This window comes from Haliotis rufescens, unplaced genomic scaffold (genome assembly GCF_023055435.1).
Source record: "Haliotis rufescens isolate VD_foot unplaced genomic scaffold, xgHalRufe1.0.p SCAF_13, whole genome shotgun sequence".
In the NCBI taxonomy this organism is placed as follows: domain Eukaryota; kingdom Metazoa; phylum Mollusca; class Gastropoda; order Lepetellida; family Haliotidae; genus Haliotis; species Haliotis rufescens.
Window position 1 is genome coordinate 38,180,227 of NW_025963813.1, and position 23,514 is coordinate 38,203,740.

At 40.9% G+C, this 23,514-nt stretch overlaps 2 protein-coding genes and 1 long non-coding RNA gene across 5 annotated transcripts in view; 1 reads left to right on the forward strand and 2 right to left on the reverse strand.

Annotated features, from left to right (window-relative positions):
- The window catches only part of LOC124125343 (heparanase-like), a 5,964-nt gene extending 4,327 nt beyond the window's left edge, over positions 1-1,637 (reverse strand). The window contains exons 1-2 of one of the 2 annotated variants that reach the window (XM_048394547.1): positions 1,463-1,637; positions 1,021-1,151 (exon numbers count right to left, since the gene is read on the reverse strand). In XM_048394547.1, the coding sequence (XP_048250504.1) occupies positions 1,021-1,151; positions 1,463-1,587 (256 nt within the window). In that variant the 5' untranslated portion in view covers positions 1,588-1,637. Of the gene's footprint in view, positions 1-1,020; positions 1,152-1,393 lie in introns of both variants that reach the window. The other variant, XM_048394546.1, reaches the window with a different exon arrangement.
- Positions 1,638-5,099: 3,462 nt separating this feature from the next.
- On the reverse strand, positions 5,100-15,229 carry LOC124129103 (heparanase-like). Of its 2 annotated transcripts, none has more exons than XM_048394541.1 (10): positions 15,005-15,229; positions 14,274-14,404; positions 12,107-12,280; positions 11,456-11,627; positions 9,229-9,279; positions 8,712-8,912; positions 8,213-8,327; positions 7,160-7,275; positions 6,473-6,613; positions 5,100-5,336 (listed from the first exon to the last, which is right to left on the reverse strand). In XM_048394541.1, the coding sequence occupies exons 1-10, from the start codon at positions 15,193-15,195 to the stop codon at positions 5,180-5,182; spliced, it is 1,449 nt and encodes a 482-aa protein (XP_048250498.1). In that variant the 5' UTR covers positions 15,196-15,229; the 3' UTR covers positions 5,100-5,179. The 2 variants fall into 2 exon arrangements, 1 of the variants encoding a protein (XP_048250498.1); XR_007220456.1 differs by having other exon boundaries at positions 5,253-5,336; positions 6,284-6,613.
- Positions 15,230-19,778: 4,549 nt separating this feature from the next.
- On the forward strand, positions 19,779-23,161 carry LOC124125349. Its single transcript, XR_006859623.2, has 2 exons — positions 19,779-20,116; positions 22,259-23,161. It is a non-coding gene; the product is annotated as an uncharacterized LOC124125349 (long non-coding RNA).
- The last annotated feature ends 353 nt before the right edge of the window (positions 23,162-23,514 follow it).

Below are 23,514 nucleotides of genomic sequence, written 5' to 3' on the forward strand. Positions count from 1 at the left end.
CTAATGGCGGAATACTGGGTATTCGAGGATGTTTGTCCGTATTTCTTCTTTGAATTGAGTATGAATGAATGAATGAATGAATGGATGGATGGATGGATGGATGGATGAATGAATGAATGAATGAATGACTGAATGAATGAATGAATGAATGAATGAATGAATGAATGAATGAATTTCCTCCAGAGTTGAATCCGAAGACTTTACATGGGCAAATACATTATTTACAATACATCAATGAAATTACTTGACTATATACAATGAAATTATGTTATACACTGCTATGAATAAATAATTTACGATGTACATTTTGAGTGCAGTAAAGTGTCTAGTAGATATACATAAGGTGTTTCTTTAAATTCCATGTGAAGTGGCAGAAAGTCATTATGATGCTTTGCCAAGTATCGTAATCAAGTTCGTTAGTCAAGTCATGGACATCTGCACCGAGAAAGAATGAAAGCATATCATCATCGTCAAGCATATATATTTTCACGTATACATCTACATCAAGTTTATCAATCAGGTATGAGAAGAAATTATTTCTGTCAGGCATAAACATTTCACAGTGCAAAAAAATATGGCAATCATAGTCATAGCAATGTCTATTGTAATGGTTACATTCTTTCGACACTTATGCTCTTGATCCGATTTTAATACAAAGTTGCAGGGGTTGTCTTAGATGTGGATAGAGATACATTACATTATAAAGAACATGCATTTGTAACCGTTTATGAATTTTATGGTATCGTGAAAGATCCGGTCTCTGTGCTAGTCTCTCTCTCCAGATGTACTGTTCATTCTCTGAAAGACGTCTGATTACAAGAGCTCACCAAGCCGATTTTGTTTGGAACGAACCGCTATCAGTATATCCATTTATATAGTTATCCAAATGGTATTTTTTTAGCAGTATATAGAAGGATGTTGCATATGCTTACTGGACGGCTAATATAGACAAAAGCGTTGGTAGCAATGTGAGCACAAATTAGGTCTTTTGTTTTTGAGTTAATTACGTGCACTGGTCACCTGTGAGATCACTGTTAGATTCATTTGGTGCCTGCAGACTTGGGGTGAACGTTACGCCATCTGCATCCGTGCCCCCAATGCGGAGTATGCAGGGAGAAAATGCTCGGGCAAGGGTCTTTAACTGTGGCGACCTGAATGTCAAAATGGAATCTGTAGTAGAAACACATCAGGTCATCAATATAAACAAATGCCTGAAAGCATGTCACACTTACACTACCCATCCCAATCCGGCAACAACGGTAACATATACGTGTACGCACGTAGCGTTTATCACAAAATAACAATTATGTCCTCTGAATCAGTTTGGTTAAACTCCGATTTGAAAAGTAGTTCAGTGATATCAAGGCGCCACTGCTTGTTGTAATTATCTTACCTAAAATCAACACCAGTTTGTTGGAATCCATTCCGAATCAGGATGGCATCAAATGTGACACCAACAAACCTGTCGTCTATTGTATGAAGGACCGAATCGGTGTGGATTTCAACAGACACAGACGTCGTTTCACAGACAGCAGACAAGGCGTAGAGACTGAGCGTCGCCAGTAGCAACATGACTACTGCAGCCATTGTTTGGCTGGAACACGAGATAAGACAGAACCGCACGACGAGGTCAGAGGCCGTGTTCCTATACTTCTGGATTACCAGACTGCCAGCTGACATTACGAATTGTATTATCTTATACGCTAATAATTCACAAAAATCAGTTTTCCTACTCACTTATTACCTGTTTTGAAGTTCAGTAATATTATGATTTTGTGTTTATTCCGTCACACTCCATTGTTCCCGATTTCTGTGTGGTAAATTGCCCATCACAATTAATAGGTTTCATTTGACATTGGACAAATATTGGTAAAGCTAGGAAATAAATGTGTTGGAAATAAATATATGTTATCTCCACAGTCGAACTATTCCTTCCTTTGCTCTTTGACACTTTGGGGTCACATAACAAAGGACAGCTTGTCATTAACATTAACGGGGGCACGGGTGGCCCAGTCGTCTAAGGCGCCGCAATTCGCTATGCAGAGTTGCACGCCAGAAACCTATAATTGTGGGGGGCGGTCGGGTAGCCTAGTGGTTAAACCGTTAGCTCGTCACGCCGAAGACCCGGGTTCGATTCCCGATACGGGTACAATGTGTGAAGCCCATTTGTGGTGTCCCCCGCTGTGATATTGCTGGAATATTGCTAAAAGCGGCGTAAAACCTCACTCACTCACTATAACTGTGGGTTCGAATCCCGGTTCGCCCCGATTATGTTTCTAGGTTTGTCGGCGTCATACCCGTGCTCGTGGGTTTCACCGAAGTGGTAAACGTCTGAGACCTGCATCACTTCGGGCTTTTCTCCCACATTAAGCTGACACGCCGTGATATAACTGGAATACTGTTAAAAGCGGCGTTACACCCAACTCACTCACTCACTCACTCTTTCACACATGGCGTGCAAGTCAGCAACGCTATTGATATCCGTTCATGGCAAACATGTTGTTCGCCTGTTGTCACCATCTAACTAACCATCTTCCCGAGGCAAGTGAGTTAACTGACTTTAAAAGTCCAGTTTCCACCCTTGCCGAACTGGGCTTGTATTATGGAGTTATATTTTGACAGGACTAACGAGTCTATGCATAGTCCAATCAAAATCGCGCTCCGAAATCGAAAACCGGTTCGTTAACTGTCATGCAGATTTCAGTCGATTGGAGGATTTGCAAAGCATGTGCACCGCTAACTCGTTGTCAGCAGATCAAGGTGCAATTCGCAATTCGCGATGTAAGACACGTTTTATCACAATATAGACCTTGATTATCGATCAGATCGTCTTGACTGGGAGCCTCTGTTTTATTTGAAGCAAAAGCAAGTGATACGAGAGGTGGAATCTGATTGGTCCATAGGAGAGGCTTAGAAGGGACATAACTCGTAATAGCCACTGGTGGCGCTACGATAGAGCCCAGGAATTCCAGCCCAGTTCGGCAAGGGTGGAAACTGGACTTTTAAAGTCAGTTAACTCTATTGCCTTTTGAAGATGCTAACTAACTAACTAATCACCGACCAAGTAACGTGAGGTATTAATGCGCACGATCCAGGTAAACTTAAATTGATTAGGAATAAAAGATACATATTCAATAATTGTGATGATCTTTCGTGTATGAACTACAATGTAACTTTCAAAATACTTTCCGTTGGGATTCCGGGTTCCTTTTGATCCCAAGCAACCTATGTAAGAAGCGACTTAATGGATGGCATGATCGGGCTCGGTGACTTGGTTGATTGCATGTCATGATCATTGTATCCCAATTGCGTAGTCGTGGCTTGTGGCTCGTGGCTCGTGGCTTGTGGCTTGTGGCTTATGGCTCGTGGCTCGTGGCTTGTGGCTTGTGGCTGATGGCTGGTGGCTGGTGGCTCGTGGCTCGTTGCTGGTGGCTGGTGGCTCGTGGCTCGTGGCTTGTGGCTGGTGGCTCGTGGCTCGTGGCTTGTGGCTCGTGGCTTGTGGCTCGTGGCTCGTGGCTTGTGGCTCGTGGCTCGTGGCTTGTGGCTTGTGGATGGTCTCATCCTGAATCTGAATCTGAGTTAACAGGAAGCCGCCGAAGATGTGGAATATTGTTAAAAGCTGCGTTTGCGTTAAGCATAACAAACAAACATGGAAACAAACTTGAATATATATTATTCACTTTACGAAACAAACTTTTAGACGTGGATGCAAAACGTTGTACACGGAACGCTATTTTTACTGTATAAGGTGCGTTACAGACATATTGATATGGCTATCTTAATAATTATAATATTCCTCCGGAATAATTCCATTTAATGATGCCATAATATCGATGCAAATATTAAAAAGAAACAAAACCATGTCGACTAGTTAAGTGACAACTGCCTTATCCCGAATGTATCAACAATATTTTATTCATGACTATTTTCTCAGTTTACGCGAAATGCTGCTTTTTCTGAGGTCGTGTTAACGAAAGAGTTTTACATTCATGTTATATTAATACCACCACATTCATTTGGAAACATTTAAGGACTCCCGAGTGTGACAAATTTATAAGTGTTTATGTAAGTAGAAGGGATAGCCACGCGTTTGCCAAGGCAGGGTTAGATGTCTTCTTTCGTTTATGCACTTGACATTTAAAAAACAAAAATTACTAAAACGAACCATGGAAGGCTTTGTAAAGCAGCAAATTGGAAAGTAGCCATAAAGGGAATAGGTGAGAATAGATACAGACAGACACGTGCGGGTCAATTTGACAGTTTGAACATTGATTTGCTCTTTTTGAGGTCCCACATGCATGAACTATATCCATGACAATATTGCTGTGAACAATTCATGTATATCCTCAAGCAATCATTTGAATAATCCCGAAAGGCTTCACGATATATAACGGAGTATATCTCGCATCAATGAAATGCTCCTTACTCTTAAATAAAACAATGTACCATAATACGCCTGCAAGGATATTGATACTTGTCGAGTCACACACACACACACACACACACACACACAGACACACACACACACACACACGCACACACACACACACACACACACACACACACACACACACACACACACACACACACACACATGATCTGTACTGGGGATAATGCAATATATGTTAAGATATGCTTAACTCATTGCGCTTATAACTCTGTCAATACAAAACAATTATTAATTAATAGGTAATTGAATGAGTTGGGTTTCCCCGCAATTTCCCCGCAATATAACGGCGGGGTACAACAGGAATGGGTTTTTACACATTGTATTCATTTGAGGAAAATCAACCGGACCGTCGATCTGACTTACGGACCCTTTAACCACAACCCAAAAGTCTCAACTACTAGTTGATATTAGTGGCTTCCTCAAAGAACGATATATAGAGGTTCGCAGCTAATTCAAAAGCGAACATTTAAACATATTTATGCCCTTTGCATACTTTCGTTATGTAAAGATGAGGATGAATGGATACACAACGGCATTTTCAATATTGCCTGTTACAATAACCTTATCAAATTTGGAAACTTTAGAGATTACAATATTTGCAAGATCTATGCAATGATTTCGTCGGACTACCATTACAGAAACAGATAAGTGAATCAAGAATATTCAAATGTATTTCCATAGCAAGTGAGGACAAAACAGGTTTTTTTTCACATTCTCTGAAAGTCATTACTAGCTACTGCAGGCGGTTACATTAGCCTCAGGGAAGACGAGGAACCCGAATGACTTCCCGGGGAAGGTGATGGTGTTTTCTTCTGTCCTGTAAGGTTTCAGCTCCGGCAGCGAATTATTGATAAGGTCAAGCTGTTTGTTGTTCAAGGCCACCTTCCTAACATGGTAAAACAGAGAACGTACACGTCAGAGTCGCATGTTACTTTATGACCGATTATAGTGAGTGACTTTCCTGTAACATAGTTGCATGTAAAAATACATGTACTGTTATGGTAAGCCACCGATATATGTTTACTTCAGGAATAGTTTTCTGTGGCCATTAGAGAAGAAACTACATAGCTACACTTTCCACCTGCAACAAGTTCGTCTAAAAGTCTAAAGGTTGGTTGGGAAATTACTTACTAGTGAATCTACTGATTGGTATGAATCAGTAGACGTTTATAGGAGGGTCGGGGAACTTCCTTGCTAGTGAGTCCACCGATTAGTGTGAACCAGAGGACGTCTAAAAGTTGGTTGGGGAACTTATAGTCTGGAAGGTAATTCAAGGTACCGACGTTTACTACAATATCTGAAAAGCTATTGGACCTACTCCAGTCAAAGGTTGCACGGGAATCACGCACGTTGAGACGCCCAGCGCTAACACCGTATTCGTGCGTGCGTGATTCCCCCGCAACCTTACGAGTTGAGTTGATTGTTCAACTGTGTCATATGGCCCTGTCACGCAGGAGTAGCATTATGCATATGGCTGTTACAATGAATGCTCGTTCCACCCGTGACGAACAGGTCTGGTTGTTGATGAAATATAATGATAGCTCAATAGACAGATTTTTTATTCATGCACCGATTGTCTTTAAATGTAATATCCAGTTATGTATGACTGTTAAATAATCTCATACCAACTTTGACTGGTGTATGTCCGATAGTTTTTCAGATATTGTAGTAAATGTCGGTACCTTAAATTACCTTCCAGACTATTTTTTATAATGCCTGATGAATCCATTGACTGGAGTGAACCCTCTGAAGATTGGTTGCGGGACTTACTGTCTGGTATGTCAATCGACTGGTGTGAACCAAAAGACGTCTAAAAGTTGGTTGGGATCTTACTTGCTAGTGAGTCCATCGACTGGCGTCAACCAGAACACGTCTACAGGTAGGTCGGGGTCTTACCTGCTAGTGAGTCCATCGACTGGCGTCAACCAGAACACGTCTACAGGTTGGTCGGGGTCTTACCTGCTAGTGAGTCCATCGACTGGCGTCAACCAGAACACGTCTACAGGTTGGTCGGGGTCTTACTTGCTAGTGAGTCCATCGACTGGCGTCAACCAGAACACGTCTACAGGTTGGTCGGGAAACTGTGGGAACGTTATAGAGGTGTTGTTGTCTGTGGTCAGCAGGAAATACATCGTCACACCGCCGGGCATGTAGCCATAGGAACTAAAACACAACACTAAGTATTAGCGGACTGATTCACTTTGCAAAAAAAGACTTTACCTGATATCTTAACCCATTACATTTTACTCATCTTTTCAGTAACAATTATGTTGTATTCAAGATTGCGGACGGAAGGAGAACTATAAACCAGGTGAAGTACAAATAAAGGAGAATGAGGACAAATGGTCATCAACAATGTTGGCGCTTCCATCCGTTCCCCGGCCGCGTCATATCAGAAGACGTCAAAAGATGGCACTTGTTGTTACCCTGTCTGGCGCTCGGCATTAAGGGGCTAAAGGACTGGATGGATTACACTAAGTCTGAAGGGGGTATCCATATTAATCATGGCTGTCTGAGAGTGCAAGCACTGTACAACCGGTATTATACATACAAGTGCAAAAATCTTGCCCTCAACGTTGAATCCCACTTCATGGTGTTTTACCTCACCTCCATCTCATTCAATAGTTTTTGTTATGAATTCTCGTATTAATTTGTAGCCTGATGCATTACGATGTCTGGTTACAGTTGTGATTTTGGTTGTCAAGTTACATGGAAGGCTTTGTGCAGTGGGCGTAGGCCCTGATGGTGCTGTTGTCCACGGTCGTCTCTACTGAAAACACGGCGCCTCCCACGAGTCTCTTATACAGGACGGTTAACCAGTAGTCCTGCAATTAGAGCCATTAATTAGATTGAATGAAACTAACTCACCATTATTTGTCATCAATATAGATGTAATAAATTAGCAAAGATAGAATTCACTGCATCTACACTTTCCTATGTTAACGCCCACTTGCATATATATCTTAAGGTATTTAGTTTATGACATTTTCATAAATGTGTGTCTTGGAAGATGAGAAACGTAATCACAATGACTGAGATGACACATGCTGATTAATATTATTGAACATCTACTCAATATTTCATCTCAGTCATTGTGATTATTTTTAATTCCGTTAAGCACCATCATCTGCACCCATCTTTGGCCATGTTATAATTTTGAGAAAATATTTATCTGTCATCGATATCTCAAAAACAGATTTGCCAAATGAGGTGATACTGAAGATACTTGTTTGTTGACATAGACGTCCATATGTCCAGGAAGATGATAATATCATCACATCAAGTGAGTGAGTGAGTGATTATTGCATCACGCGGCATCAACAATCTTGCAGCAGTTTGCGGAGAGCATCTTTTAGGCTGACTCACATTTCTTGAGTCAATGATTTCATGGGGGGCACGGGTGGCCCAGTCGTCTGAGGCGCCGCGATTCGCTGTGCAGAGTTGCGTCCCTTGGGCACGCCAGAAACCTATGATTGTAGGTTCGAATCCCGGTTCGCCCCGATTACGTTTCTAGGTTTGTCAGCTCCATACCCGTGCTCGTGGGTTTTACCGAAGTGATAAACGTCTGAGACCTGCATCACTTCCGGCTTTCCTCCCACATTAAGCTGACACGCTGCGATATAACTGGAATACTGTTAAAAGCGACGTTAAACCCAACTCACTCACTCACTCACCACGTGCATTGAACTGTCTAGAAGATGAGACGTCGTGTAAATGCATATTCACGATAGAAATAAGATAACTGGTCTTGTCTATACTTACAGGCAATGGCTCAAAGGTATCATTATCAATCAGTCCATAGCTTCCTGCGTAGAAATCCTGTCTAAGAACTGCTTTCAATCCCATCCGAGCAGCAACACCAAGCTTGTCCAGCCACCTGAACAGTGTACACTTTCAACAGGCGGTGTATATGTTGCATCTAAACGGGCGCGTCTGTTTATTACATTACAAAAGTCTTTTACAACCAAAGAGTGAGTGAGTATGGTTTTTCGCCGCTTTTAGCAATATTCCAGCAATATCACGACTTGGGACACCAGGGCTTCATACATTGGACCCATGTGGGTCATCGAACCCGAATGTGGCGAGCGAACGCTTTCACCACTAGGCTTCGTCACCGTCTGCAACCGAAGATAAATGTTATCTTGGTTGACTTAATTTTTGAAAATTACTTAAGAAAGAATTGTTATGAACCAATATTCATTATCAGTATGCAAGTACAGTTGACCAAGGTAGGAAGTGTATATGCTAAAGTTGTACGCACAGAAACCCAGCGGCATATCTGTCTGAGATTCCCTTTGCACCGCCATCATAACAGGAGGATGTTTCTCCCAGCCAGACTGGGGTAAGAGGGTTGGTGCGTCTTGTCACATCCAACGCTGTCTCTATATAAGTGACCAGGTGGTCCATCAACGCGGTATCGGTAAAGTCAGAGAGGTGTGCAGTGTGGCCATTGGTGTAGTATCTGTAAGATACAATGGCTTGAATCCAATGTTTCATCTAACTTGTTTGGTCAATAATGTCACAAACATGTAAAACGTAAAGTTACTTGGTGACATGCCTTATAAATGGATGTTACACCTTCAGTACTGATAGACCTAAAAGATTGATGAAATGGGTTTTATATCAGAAAGTCATTTTCATGTGTAGATGAGCAATTGTGGAAAGAGATTGGCGATGTTTCAGTATTCTAAGCGTGTATTCAATAGAATTATATCAAGGCCTACGAGTATAATATTAAATCATACATAGATACATGGATTCCAAAGTGAACAACCTACTGGTGAAAAGTTATCCTGTCCACGGCCTTGTCTCCCCCTCCTGTGAAGAAACTGAGGAAACAAAGTAGAGTGAAATGGGAAGTACTGTGCGAGTTGCTGTAATGTGTTTTGTCTTCATACAGCGATTGTGTTGAGTTGCCGTAATGTTATATCTTCATACAGCGCTTGTGTTGAGTTGCTGTGATGTGTTATATCTTCACACAGAGGTTGTATTGAGTTGATGTGATGTGTTATATCTTCACACAGAGGTTGTGTTGAGTTGCTGTGATGTGTTTTATCTTCACACAGAGGTTGTGTTGAGTTGCTGTAATCTGTCGTGTCTTCATACAGCGATTGTGTTGAGTTGCTGTAATCTGTCGTGTCTTCATACAGCGATTGTGTTGCGTTGCTGTAATCTGTCGTGTCTTCATACAGCGATTGTGTTCAGTTACCGTAATGTTATATCTTCATACAGCGATTGTGTTGAGTTGCTGTGATGTGTTATATCTTCACACAGAGGTTGTGTTGAGTTGCTGTGATGTGTTATATCTTCACACAGAGGTTGTGTTGAGTTGCTGTAATCTGTCGTGTCTTCATACAGCGATTGTGTTGAGTTGCTGTAATCTGTCGTGTCTTCATACAGCGATTGTGTTGAGTTGCTGTGATGTGTTATATCTTCACACAGAGGTTGTATTGAGTTGCTGTGATGTGTTATATCTCCACACAGCGATTGTGTTGAGTTGCTGTAATCTGTCGTGTCTTCATACAGCGATTGTGTTGAGTTGCTGTAATCTGTCGTGTCTTCATACAGCGATTGTGTTGCATTGCTGTAATCTGTCGTGTCTTCATACAGCGATTGTGTTGCATTGCTGTAATCTGTCGTGTCTTCATACAGCGATTGTGTTGAGTTGCTGTAATCTGTCGTGTCTTCATACAGCGATTGTGCTGAGCTGCCGTAATGTTATATCTTCATACAGTGCTTGTGTTGAGTTGCTGTGATGTGTTATATCTTCAAACAGAGGTTGTGTTGAGTTGCTGTGATGTGTTATATCTTCACACAGAGGTTGTATTGAGTTGCTGTGATGTGTTATATCTTCACACAGAGGTTGTGTTGAGTTGCTGTGATGTGTTATATCTTCACACAGAGGTTGTGTTGAGTTGCTGTAATCTGTCGTGTCTTCATACAGCGATTGTGTTGAGTTGCTGTAATCTGTCGTGTCTTCATACAGCGATTGTGTTGAGTTGCTGTAATCTGTCATGTCTTCATACAGCGATTGTGTTGAGTTGCCGTAATGTTATATCTTCACACAGAGGTTGTGTTGAGTTGCTGTAATCTGTCGTGTCTTCATACAGCGATTGTGTTGAGTTGCTGTAATCTGTCGTGTCTTCATACAGCGATTGTGTTGAGTTGCTGTAATCTGTCGTGTCTTCATACAGCGATTGTGTTGAGTTGCTGTAATCTGTCATGTCTTCATACAGCGATTGTGTTGAGTTGCCGTAATGTTATATCTTCACACAGAGGTTGTGTTGAGTTGCTGTAATCTGTCGTGTCTTCATACAGCGATTGTGTTGAGTTGCTGTAATCTGTCGTGTCTTCATACAGCGATTGTGTTGAGTTGCTGTAATCTGTCATGTCTTCATACAGCGATTGTGTTGAGTTGCCGTAATGTTATATCTTCACACAGAGGTTGTGTTGAGTTGCTGTAATCTGTCGTGTCTTCATACAGCGATTGTGTTGAGTTGCTGTAATCTGTCGTGTCTTCATACAGCGATTGTGTTGAGTTGCTGTAATCTGTCGTGTATTCATACAGCGATTGTGTTGAGTTGCTGTAATCTGTCGTGTCTTCATACAGCGATTGTGCTGAGCTGCCGTAATGTTATATCTTCATACAGTGCTTGTGTTGAGTTGCTGTGATGTGTTATATCTTCAAACAGAGGTTGTGTTGAGTTGCTGTGATGTGTTATATCTTCACACAGAGGTTGTGTTGAGTTGCTGTGATGTGTTATATCTTCACACAGAGGTTGTGTTGAGTTGATGTAATGTCGAATAAGCAACACACACACACTCTCTCTCGCCACCGCCCACACACTCTCACTCATTATATATTATAAGTATATTGGGATTGACTCCTTTGTCTAATGATGAGCACAGACTGTAAATAGTATAATGCGATATGGCTCATGTGAACTGTATGTCTATGACTCTTAGGTAAATTCAATGACACTGTTGTGAATTCAACGTACTTACTCAGCAAAGAACTGTGATTTTGCCCCAGTTATAGAGGCCATGTCAGGTCCGATAACTGGTGTCACCTCATACCCTGGTGTCGATCGGAGCAGCTTCTTGAAGGTATAGAAGTCCCCACCTAACTGGCTGCCGCTCACAGTGATGTTATATTTCTCAGGGAATATGTCAGGTTCTGTAACCAGTTACACTTCTTAATAAATGCTACTAGAAATATTATTGTTGAGCAATGAATACTTGTAAAGATCTTTGAGATATTTCTTATTTGAGGAACACAAGTAGGCAATTAGGGACAAAACTTAATTTCTCAAATTCACGGAAAGATAAGTTCCTAGAGTCACATTTAACGTCTAGCCACACTTCATGCTATCCGGGGGCGGCTGGGTAGCCTAGTGGTTAAAGCGTTCGCTCGTCACGCCGAAGACCCGGGTTCGATTCCCGGCATGGGTACAATGTGTGAAGCCCATTGCTGGTGTCCCCCGCCGTGATATTGTTGGAATATTGCTAAGAGCGGCGTAAAACCTCATTCTCTCACACACTAACTCACTCATGTTGACCGGTTAACACTTGTATATTGAATTTTGAGTCTTTTGAAGAAATATAATAATGAAATTCAATCATATGTGTCTTGTGTAAATATGGTTGTGTAAATACCGTTTCCGAGTTCAAAACCCGCCAGCTGGTACCCCTTCGCACTGTTGTATTGCAGCAGTTCCTTTGCGTTGGTAGGATCCCACTGTCCCTCCTTCCTCTTGAGGGCGTTCAGACCGAATATAAACTTCCAGTTCACGTCCTGGGCAAATGTATTTACAGCATCCCAGGTAGCTCCTGCAGATAGAACTGTAGTAACAGCACTCAAACACATCAGGTAGCTCCTGCAGATACAACTGTAGTAACAGCACTCAAACACATCAGGTAGCTCCTGCAGATACAACTGTAGTAACAGCACTCAAACACATCAGGTAGCTCCTGCAGATACAACTGTAGTAACAGCACCCAAACACATCAGGTAGCTCCTGCAGATACAACTGTAGTAACAGCACCCAAACACACCAGGTAGCTCCTGCAGATACAACTGTAGTAACAGCACCCAAACACATCAGGTAGCTCCTGCAGATACAACTGTAGTAACAGCACCCAAACACACCAGGTACCTCCTGCAGATACAACTGTAGTAACAGCACCCAAACACATCAGGTAGCTCCTGCAGATACAACTGTAGTAACAGCACCCAAACACATCTGATGCTCTAATATTTGAACCACCTCTTATTCTACTTCAATGATAATAAAACCCTTGGCATGCGTAGGTTTATACATGTGCAGTACCACAATATGACAAACTATAGATGCAGTCTTCAACAAAAGAAACGCGCAAGTAGTATGTAGTTCATTGAACCTGACTACACAAAAAATCCTGTATATAAATTGGATATATATTATTGGAAAATGTTGGTTGCCATTGTCGATTTGCCGTGTCTTAAACGGAATATTTTTCACACTTATTGAAAAATGTCATGGAGGTAAACAGTAAAGCAAAATGCAGGTGCAAGTAACTCGTGGTAGTAGCTATAAAAAGACAAGCATAAGCCAATAATTCGTCATTCAATTATCAACATTTATCAAGTACGAAAATGCCGAGACGCAGCGCTGCCGATCGGAACATCGCCATATGACGTATCCAAAGAGGGGAATCGCACGTTTTTGTTGCACGCCACTTCAACGTCCACCACCGCACCATTTTCCGCCTTTATGACAGATACACACACTTTAATTCCACTGCAGACCGTCTGTGAACCGGCGGACCAAGAGTTACCACCCCTGCAATGGTCGCTACATTCGACTGTTCATCCTACGTCATCACGATGTCAAAGCTACGGAGTCTGCAGGACGCAACCCTGGTTTGAGGAGGATATCGAGACTGTAAGGAACCATCCTCGCGAGGCTGGAATCCGACCCTGAAGGCCAGTAATCGTCCCTGTTTTGGCAACAGATCCATCGACACTTACATTGGTGACATACCTTACAGCTTTGAAATTTGAAAAACTTGAGACGAGTGTAGTTTGGCGATGAATCACAGTTTCTTTTTCACCAGCGAGATGGAAGACAACATGTTAATCGTCGTCGAATTGAGCATGTGTACGTGAATTCGACAGTTTCGGCGGCGGTAGTGTCAAGGTGTGGGGGACCATATCCTACACCACGAGATCTGACTTGGTTGTGGTTCAGGGAAATCTGACAGAAAATCGCTACATGAATCAAATTCTTCAACCTCACCTTCTTCCATTCATTGAGCACCAGAGGCAGCAGTTTCAACAGGAGAACGCTCTACGGCACACAGCTTGTTTCGCGATACCTTCATAATGCCAACATCAACGTCTTGACCTGGCCGTCAAAATCTCCAGATCTCAACCCAATCGGGATTAACTCTGGGATTAACTCGATCGACGTATACGTCAACGTCAGAACACGCCGCAGACACCCCCACAAATGGCCAACGCCAAGTAGAATGGCGCAGAATTCCGCAGTACAGAATTTGTACACTTATCCAGACAGTGCCGAGCCGTGATGGCCGCCCGGGGCGGTCACACGAGTTACTGAGTTCATCGCCACCTTGTTGCCTTATGTGACATGACAACGAACAGTTTTCAATGTCTTTTTACAACGACAACATGTGACAATAGAGCTCCAAAGTTTCATATTTGTATGTATGATATCGACAATAATGAAATATATCGACTTTATTAGGTAGAAGAAATGTACCAAAAATCTACCTGTGCGTTTCTTTTTTTTGAGAGTGTATCTTTAGTAGATATACGCACCTGTAAATGAATGATTGACATCTGCTGTGCCATGACCGGTAGGGTCAAAGGTCAGGCCATCACCTGCAGTTCCTCCACTCCTCAGATAACATGGAGACAAGCCTTTCGCCAGTGCCTGGACTTTCTGAGATCTAAAAGGTAAACAAGAGCGTGATAGAAGCACAGACTAAATTGCTGGTTGAGCAAGTAATATATGTATTTCTTCGCGTCAAGAAAAAAAACTAAAGTTGAAGTACCATAAATCTAAAAGGTTAACTGACAACGTATCATACAAGAGAATTGGCAACCTATATTCACCTATAATATTTTGTTCTGTGATAAACGGTCTGGATATCATAGTTATTACCAATGTTGTATAAGGGGCGGTCGGGTAGCCTAGTGGTTAAAGTGTTCGCTCGTCACGACGAAGACCCGGGTTCGATTTTCGACATGGGTAAAATGTATGAAGCCCATTTCTGGTGTCCCCCGCCGTGATATTGCTGGAACATTGCTAAAAGCGGCTAAAAGCCATACTCACTCACTCACTCATGTATGTGTATATAAATCTACAATGCAAATTTGAACTTGTCTGTTTCATCTCAATGTTGTTCATGAATTAAGACTATGAATAGGATGAATCTAGATCTCCACTAAAAGAACGTTCACAATACAAATGATTAATTTCATGTCAAAGGAATCTACAGAAAATTTATATCTGTTGACCTCCATGACGATCACCTTGGCCGACTTACGAGAAGTCCAGTCCTCCCCAGTGTTGTGGGGTCGGCAAGAGATGAGAGTCAAGTGTGACACCAACAAATAGTTCATCAATAAATGACACTGCTTGTGTTGTTGTCACTGTGACACTGACACTGACTGCTCCCGATGATGTGGAGGACATGAAGTAGGTGACCAGGAGGAGCGCTGACAGTGTTACCTTCATTGTCTCTGGCTTGTCTTATCTGACTGAATGTCACACATAGTCTATATTCATGTGAGGTGGTCTCATATAGACTGTGTTGTGTCGTTATTGAGACATATCGTGTTGTGTCCAAATAAATACATATTATGTTATGTCGTCATTAATACACATTCTGTTGTGAGGTCATAATTACATATCGTGTTGTGTCGTCATTGATACATTGTGTATTGTGCCGTCATTGATACATATACTCAAGTCCCGTTAATCCGACATGTTGGGTTGCATGTGATGAAGTCGGATTAACGAGTATGTCGGATAAACGAAATTTAGTTGTATCAGCGTTCGTGATCGAAAATCGGACAACTTCACGATAGATAACGATACAAACACATTGTAATAGAAAATGAAAAATGAAATATTCACATTGTTTGCGGAATATGTTTTCCAATCACTCAACCTCTAAAGCTGAACACAAAACTACGGTTACGGGCTGTATGACTGATTCAACATATCTTAAAAGTCTGGAATGGAAGCCGCCAGTTTGAAACTAGTGCCGCAAAGCTTGTATTGTGTTGTGTCGTCATTGATACATATTCTGTTGTGAGGTCATAAATACATATCGTGTTGTGTCGTCATTGATACATTCTGTTGTGAGGTCAAAAATACATATCGTGTTGTGTCGTCATTGATACATATTCTGTTGTGAGGTCATAAATACATATCGTGTTGTGTCGTCATTGATACATATTCTGTTGTGAGGTCATAAATACATATCGTGTTGTGTCGTCATTGATACATATTCTGTTGTGAGGTCATAAATACATATCGTGTTGTGTCGTCATTGATACATATTCTGTTGTGAGGTCATAAATACATATCGTGTTGTGTCGTCATTGATACATATTCTGTTGTGAGGTCATAAATACATATCGTGTTGTGTCGTCATTGATACATATTCTGTTGTGAGGTCATAAATACATATCGTGTTGTGTCGTCATAAATACATATCGTGTTGTGTTATTATTGATATATATTCTGTTGTGAGGTCATAAATACATATCGTGTTGTGTCGTCATTGATACATATTCTGTTGTGAGGTCAAAAATACATATCGTGTTGTGTCGTCATTGATACATATTCTGTTGTGAGGTCATAAATACATATCGTGTTGTGTCGTCATTGATACATATTCTGTTGTGAGGTCATAAATACATATCGTGTTGTGTTGTCATTGATACATATTCTGTTGTGAGGTCATAAATACATTTCGTGTTGTGTCGTCATTGATACATTTTGTGTTGTGAGGTCATAAATACATATTGTGTTGTGTCGTCATTGATACATTTTGTGTTGTGTCGTCATAAATACGTATCGTGTTGTGTCGTCATTGATACATATTCTGTTGTGAGGTCATAAATACATATCGTGTTGTGTCGTCATTGATACATTTTGTGTTGTGTCATCATAAATACATATCGTGTTGTGTTATTATTGATATATATTGTGTTGTGTCTATATCAATACATATTGTGTGTGTTCCGTTATGAAACATATTGTGTCGACAACAAATATATTGTAGAAATTGAAGTCCATACGAATTAGCATAGTTAGTGGCATCGTTGCTTGGAAACACCTTTTTGACTGGCCAATGAAATGACTGACAAGAAATCGACATTAGCCAATCGGAAGGCAGCTTTCTCGAGCTTTACCACACTAGTTTCAAACTGGCGACTACGCTTCGAAACATATTTTGACGTATTCTCGATTAAAAAAATTAAAACTGATAAGAAGAACACTCTGGAATGGCTTATAGATAGCATTGATTGTATGGATATAATCATAAACCCCGTAACTGTCGTTCGGAATACCCCGTGTCAAATATTTCGTGGTTGCATGATTAAAAAAACACGTTCCGACAGTCACTTTCATGATGTGGTAAGCGACGCTCTGATTGGTCGGATGAAAGGTCGTTCTGACGTGACCCCTAATGGGATGTCCTCAGATCTTTGTTTAGCGGTAGCGAGTACAAAGATTTGATTTTAATGAGATTGATGCGCCCCTTACATTACATGTAACAAGGCTATGAACTAAATGCAGTAATGTTTCTCTAGAGCAGAATTCAAGCAACAGCTTTGTATAATAGGATATGAAAGGATAAAATAGGTTTCTTGCATGATTGCTTATTGTGTGGATGAGGGTTTTATTGTCGCAAATGGATTGTCCAGATGCGCGTGTGTGTCTTAATGTTCACCATCATTTATGGATTGCAATCTTATAATTTAAGTTATCAACACTAATGCTAAAAGCTGAAACATAGTATACCTTGTTATGACATAACACACTCAATTAGTGATTAAATATGGAATTCTATGTTCTAATCTCAATATTTTATTTAATATTCCATGCCATATGACCCACTGTACAGTTTGTCTTACATGCGTGTTAGACACGTGGACTTATTAAACATTTTCATCTTATAGAAATGTATTAAGCACATAGCACTGGATTTAATGCATCGATGTTTTCTGAATTGAGGAGATATGTCATCAATTCATTATCCTTATGCTCATTCAGGTTTTGGTTGGTTTGTTGTTTAAACTCAGCAATATTCCAGCTATATGACAGCGGGTTGCTAATAATCGAATCTGGACCAGAAAATCCAGTGATTAATATCATGAGCATCGATCAACGCAATTGGGATTGATAACATCAACCAAGGCAGCGAGCCTGACCACCTGATCCCGTTAGTCGCCTCTAACGACAAGCATAGTCGCCTTTTATGGCAAGCATGGGTTGCTGAAGGTCTATTCTACCCCGGATCTTGTCGGGTCATAAAATTCAGGAAGATGTGTTAGCGTGTATAAGGGTATTGTTTGATACTGTTACGAGCCCTCCCACGTTCGCCTCGGACTTCCTGATTTATGCATTTCCTTAAAATGATGTAAGTGTCTGTGACGTAAAGATCTTCGAAGCTAAACGTAACAAGCAACTAATAATATGAGGTTATTTTCTTAATTGTCAAGAATCATGTCGTATTATCTATATGTAGCGATCAGACTTAGAAACCCGGTTGGGGGGCACGGGTGGCACAGTCGTCTGAGGCGCCGCGATTCGCTGTGCAGAGTTGTGTCCCTTGGACATGCCAAAAAACTATGATTGTGGGTTCGAATCCCGGTTCGCCCCGATCATGTTTCTAGGTTTGTCAGCACCATACCCGTGCTCGTGGGTTTCACCTAGTGGTAAACGTCTGAGACCTGCATTTCTTCGGGCTTTCCTCCTACATTAAGCTGACACGCCGCGATATAACTGGAATACTGTTAAAAGCGGCGTTAAACCCAACTCACTCACCCACTAGAAACCCGGTTGGTTGGCCTGTCTCTACAGATATCATGACGTCATACATTGATGTCACTTGCTTGTCATATCACAACTGACACTCTTCATACTATGAGAAACATATGTAAATGGTGTATATGATGGTAGTTGCATGATAGATCTTATTGTGACACACAAATAAAATTTCACCGTCGGGTTTTGCTGTTAAATCCTCAGGCAGGGCTGAGACCTAGATTGCACGATCTCAAATATTATCCAATTAATTAATGTACTATTTTACAAACATTCTTATATTTTACCAATCAAACTCTCTATTGGAGGATGGTGAGTGAGTGAGTGAATATGGTTTTACGCCGCTTTTAGCAATATTCCAGCAATATCACGGCGGGGGACACCACAAATGGTCTTCACACATTGTACCCATGTCGAGAATCGAACCCAGGTCTTCGGCGTATCCAAAGTTCACTATTAAAGTTCTGACAATCAACAGATTTAATCCCTAACGAAACTTGATTAAATTCACAAGATGGCCGCTCAGTTTTAATCCGTGAAAATAACAACAGTTAAGCGGATTAAGAATCAAAGGATATCGCACCGGGACGTGTAAATAGTCTGGGTCAACAGGTCGACGTCCGGCGAATGCCCCGTTTAGATGCGGTTTGGCGTCTATACATATATCATGAGGCGGATAATTCATTTTTAAATGGTTCTGTAGATTATTAGTGAGTTCGTTATTATAATCACATTATAACAAGTAAGACGTAATTATACTAATGTTTATCATTCTCTCTGCAGACAAGAGTCACAGGAAAAGTTGTGGGTTCATTATTTTAAATCGTAGGCTAATTAATACTTATATAACTTGTATTCTTATCTTTCAAAACAAAACACAAACCTAAATTCAACTTGACACATGTTTTTACATAATTGTTAAACTTCCTCCTACAGACATATTGTTAGTTATTAATTAATTCAACGCAGATCTGCACCCCCAATCCATGTCTTAACAGACAACTAAAATAGCAACTCTGACATATTAAACATCGTGCTACCTGCTTTGTAATTTAATACCAACTCGACGATAAAAGGTTCACATGGATTTATCTCAAGCGTTGCATAAAGCCATCCAACTGTGCTGTAGATAGAAGCCGATGTGTATGCAAAGAGAAGATGCTTGTGTGCTTCGTGACTGCAATATGAAAAGACGAGAGTTGTCATTATATTATTAAGTGAACCTTTACGCACTTCCTTTTTCTACATCTCAACCAATGAGAATCGTTCAGCCATTTTCAATAGGATGTATAAAGGATACACACGGTATTATATACTTGTGTGCTATTAATACGTTCTTTTGAAATCCGTGTCCTTGCGTCAGTTCATGTTCAACAGGTTGTGTGGAGACTATACATAGCGTCACGATTCTTTTCCTACAAGTACTGCCATCCACCAGTGGATACACATATGCCTTTACGACATCGAAGCATCACATCTATTTGGACAATGGCAGCTGCGTTGAGTCTCCTGGTGCTGATCTTGTCTGTGGGGCTGGTCACAAGCTCTGTGCTGCCTGATAATGTGGAACAAGTTGCACAGAGCCATCATCGAGGTGAGTCAAATGATCCAGATACGACGCCCTTCAGCGCGGTTAAATCTACAAGTAACCCAGTTCTATACTGAAAACACATTGTGTTTATGATGATAACATGAAACCTGAACTCTTTGGTATTATCGGGGGCATGGTAGGCCCAGTCGTCTAAGGCGCCGCGATTCGCTGTGCAGAGTTGCGTCACTTGGGCACGCCAGAAACCTATGACTGTGGGTTCGAATCCCGGTTCGCCCAGATTATGTTTCTAGGTTTGTCAGCACCATACCCGTGCTCGTGGGTTTCACCGAGGTGGTAAACGTCTAAAAACCTGCATCACTTCGGGCTTTTCTCCCACATTAAGCTGATACGCCGCGATAAGACTGGAATACTGTTAAAAGCGGCGTTAGGCCAAACTCACTCACTCACTTTGGTATTATCAATGATATGAGTGAATGGGTTGTGTTCAATGTTGAAGTTGGCTGTTGCTCTGAATTAATGAACCACCGACAATAGACTTTAGACAAAGTACGAAGCTGTATGCATTCGAATTTAGATGTAAAAATCTAACACTGAGAGTGTGCAGCACAGCTACTTCATAAGCTAACATAAAGTGTACACCCAGCAAGTAGACAATATATGGTGCGGTATCTGCTCAAACACAGCGTTTCTTAAATCTTGACGCTTTATTCGCATATGTGATTCGCAAAAGACACGAGTCACAGTCGGAGGTAGATTTTTTCATCCCAAACTGGCTCCCACAGGAGATATTGCTTGGGTGAGATCAAGCGATATCTACACTGTAGATATCGCTAAATGAAATTGCATCACAATGCTTTGTAGACAATGGTAAGGTCATTGGTTACCATGACGTCACAATCACATGACATCACCAATGGCTCTGCTACTGAAGCTGCTAGCAGTACGTTTTACAATGAACACTCAACTGTTTACAAACTGTAAAAGTTGGAAGAATGATGTTGGATGATAAATAAAAACTCACCCTTATGTCTTTTGATATCAAATATATCAACACTCATTGATATGTTTGATATCAAAAGACCTTCGGGTGAGATTGGTGTGTGTGTGTGGGGTGGGGGTGGGGGGGGGGGGGGGGGGGTGGGTGGGGGGATGGGGGTGTGTGTGTTGGAGTGTGCAGTTTGAAACATGTAATTTGGCATAATTGATAAATACATAAATGCTACTGAGCTCATGCTGAAACAAGGGGACTTCAGCCCATTCAGCAGAAACCTCTTTTCCATTGGGCGTGAAAGGCAACAAACTAGCGGTGAACATTATATGTTGACAGCAGGTGTTCGCGAAAAGGGTACGCATACCTTGCTCCACCAGTAGCACCAGCCACTCAAATAATTTGCATAAAAAATAAGTGTATGTTTGATGCCTGAGGCAGAAATCCTGCCATACGAAGGCAGCCTGCAAACAATCGAATTTTGACCAGGCAGCCCAGTGATAGTGATTAGACGATCTAATGACACGCTACCACGTTGGCTGATTTTATTAAAACGAAACACCAAAATATGTTAGTTTCGAATCACGTTTGCTGCGTACAAATGCAGAGATTCTACTACTTAGAAAAGAGAGACACATTTAAGAAATATATTCGTTTTGCAACAAAGGTTTCAATAACTCAGCTTGCCTTAAAACTTGAAATACACTCTCTTTGTCGATTTCTACGATATTTTCTGACCAAAGCATTTGCTATTAATATTAGCTTCCGGTGTGATGCGGTCATCAAATCAGCTGTAACAATTATAAGTGTTTATTTTTATTTGAAACCCCTGATTGATCAGTCAGAATCATGTGTTTTCCAACTCCATGGTAAGCTTTGTACAAGACCCCAAAAATTGTACAATTTTAACTTCTTTGGTAACATGATTACACGATACGTGGTTCCACTGGACACGGGGCACAATTATCTCAGAACAAATTATCAATCATCTAGTATCGGCTTAAATCGGAGGTATATCGTTAATAAAAAAATGCAATACATTATTTAGGCTGTAGAAAACAAATAGGTAACAAACGGGTTGGAATTATGTTTACGTGGGTTAGTGTTGGGTGTGTTCCTACATGTAGTTAAAACCAGAATACTCCCAAAATATATTTTCGTTCAATATCTTTTAATAACTTCATTATGTTTTACAGATACACGCAGCCCCGTGGTACCCTGTGGATTACTGCGCTGGTATTGTGTTTGGTTACAAAGATTTCGCCTTACCTGGACAACGTTTTACAAGAACAACTGCTATTCGAGGTGTCAGGTGGATAACGACACAAACACCGAGTTCAGCTGTGTTGGGGGCAAAGACTGTGAGCGGTCAACATTCACACGTATGTCATAATGTTTCGCAGGTCTCGCTCCCTGCAGTGAGACAAAACACCAAAGAAGAAAACATGAAATATATGAGTTCTTCCCTACCTGCATCTATTAAACAGGCGACGTCAAACGGCACTGTCCCCATACAACTGGCTCCAGATATGTTTGTGCAGTTCACTCAAACATATATGTTTTCACTGTGCCTGAAGATCTTTTGGAACAGTTGGCTCATACTCTGTGTTTATACAGCTGGCGCATGGTCTGTGTTTGTTCTGTTGACTCCAGTTCAGCGTTTGTAGAGATGGTTCACTATTTGTGTCTGTACAACTGGCTATGGATCTGTGTTTGTATGGTGTACGTGTCCAATAACCTTGCACCTGACTATCTCTCTGATTTCGTCCCACCTAAAGTAGCAGGATCTAATGACTACAGCCTAAGGAATAGATCTAAATTACAGAATCTACATTGCAGAACAGCAAGCTATGCAAAGTCTTAAAGTTTTCTTTCTGATATTCTTGAATTCCTTGCCTACTGCATATACTGATGACAGTACATTGAATGATTTTAAAGGATGATAAAATGTGATGAAATGCATTGCAACAAATTTGATTTAATTATGGTCCTAGGTTCAACTAAATTGTGCACTGTCACCTGAGACTTGGCTCCATTGACCTCTATGGTGGCAGGTTTCAAATGTTTATATCAGCTAATCAAAATTATTCTTGTGGCTAGTTCACTATTTCTTTACTTGTACCAACTGCACTGGCATAAGAGGAAACATGTAGTTTTAATCTACACTCCATTCTTTATAAAAATGTAAATGTTACAGCAAAGATTAATTTAGAATGCTAAAAACTGTTAAAATTTCATATAAACAAACCCCTGGCAGATTTCTAATTTTATCTAAGTGCGAACTATCATATTGTCTCTCATGTATCTGATTTTTGCTTATACTGCAGCATTTTCGGAGTTGACGGCTGTGTTTTTAGAAAAATAATTACATTATTATTTACACTTGACTGTATATTATAATTGATGACATTTAATTTCAACTGGAGCCGTATTCACGTCTTTTCTTGTTTAC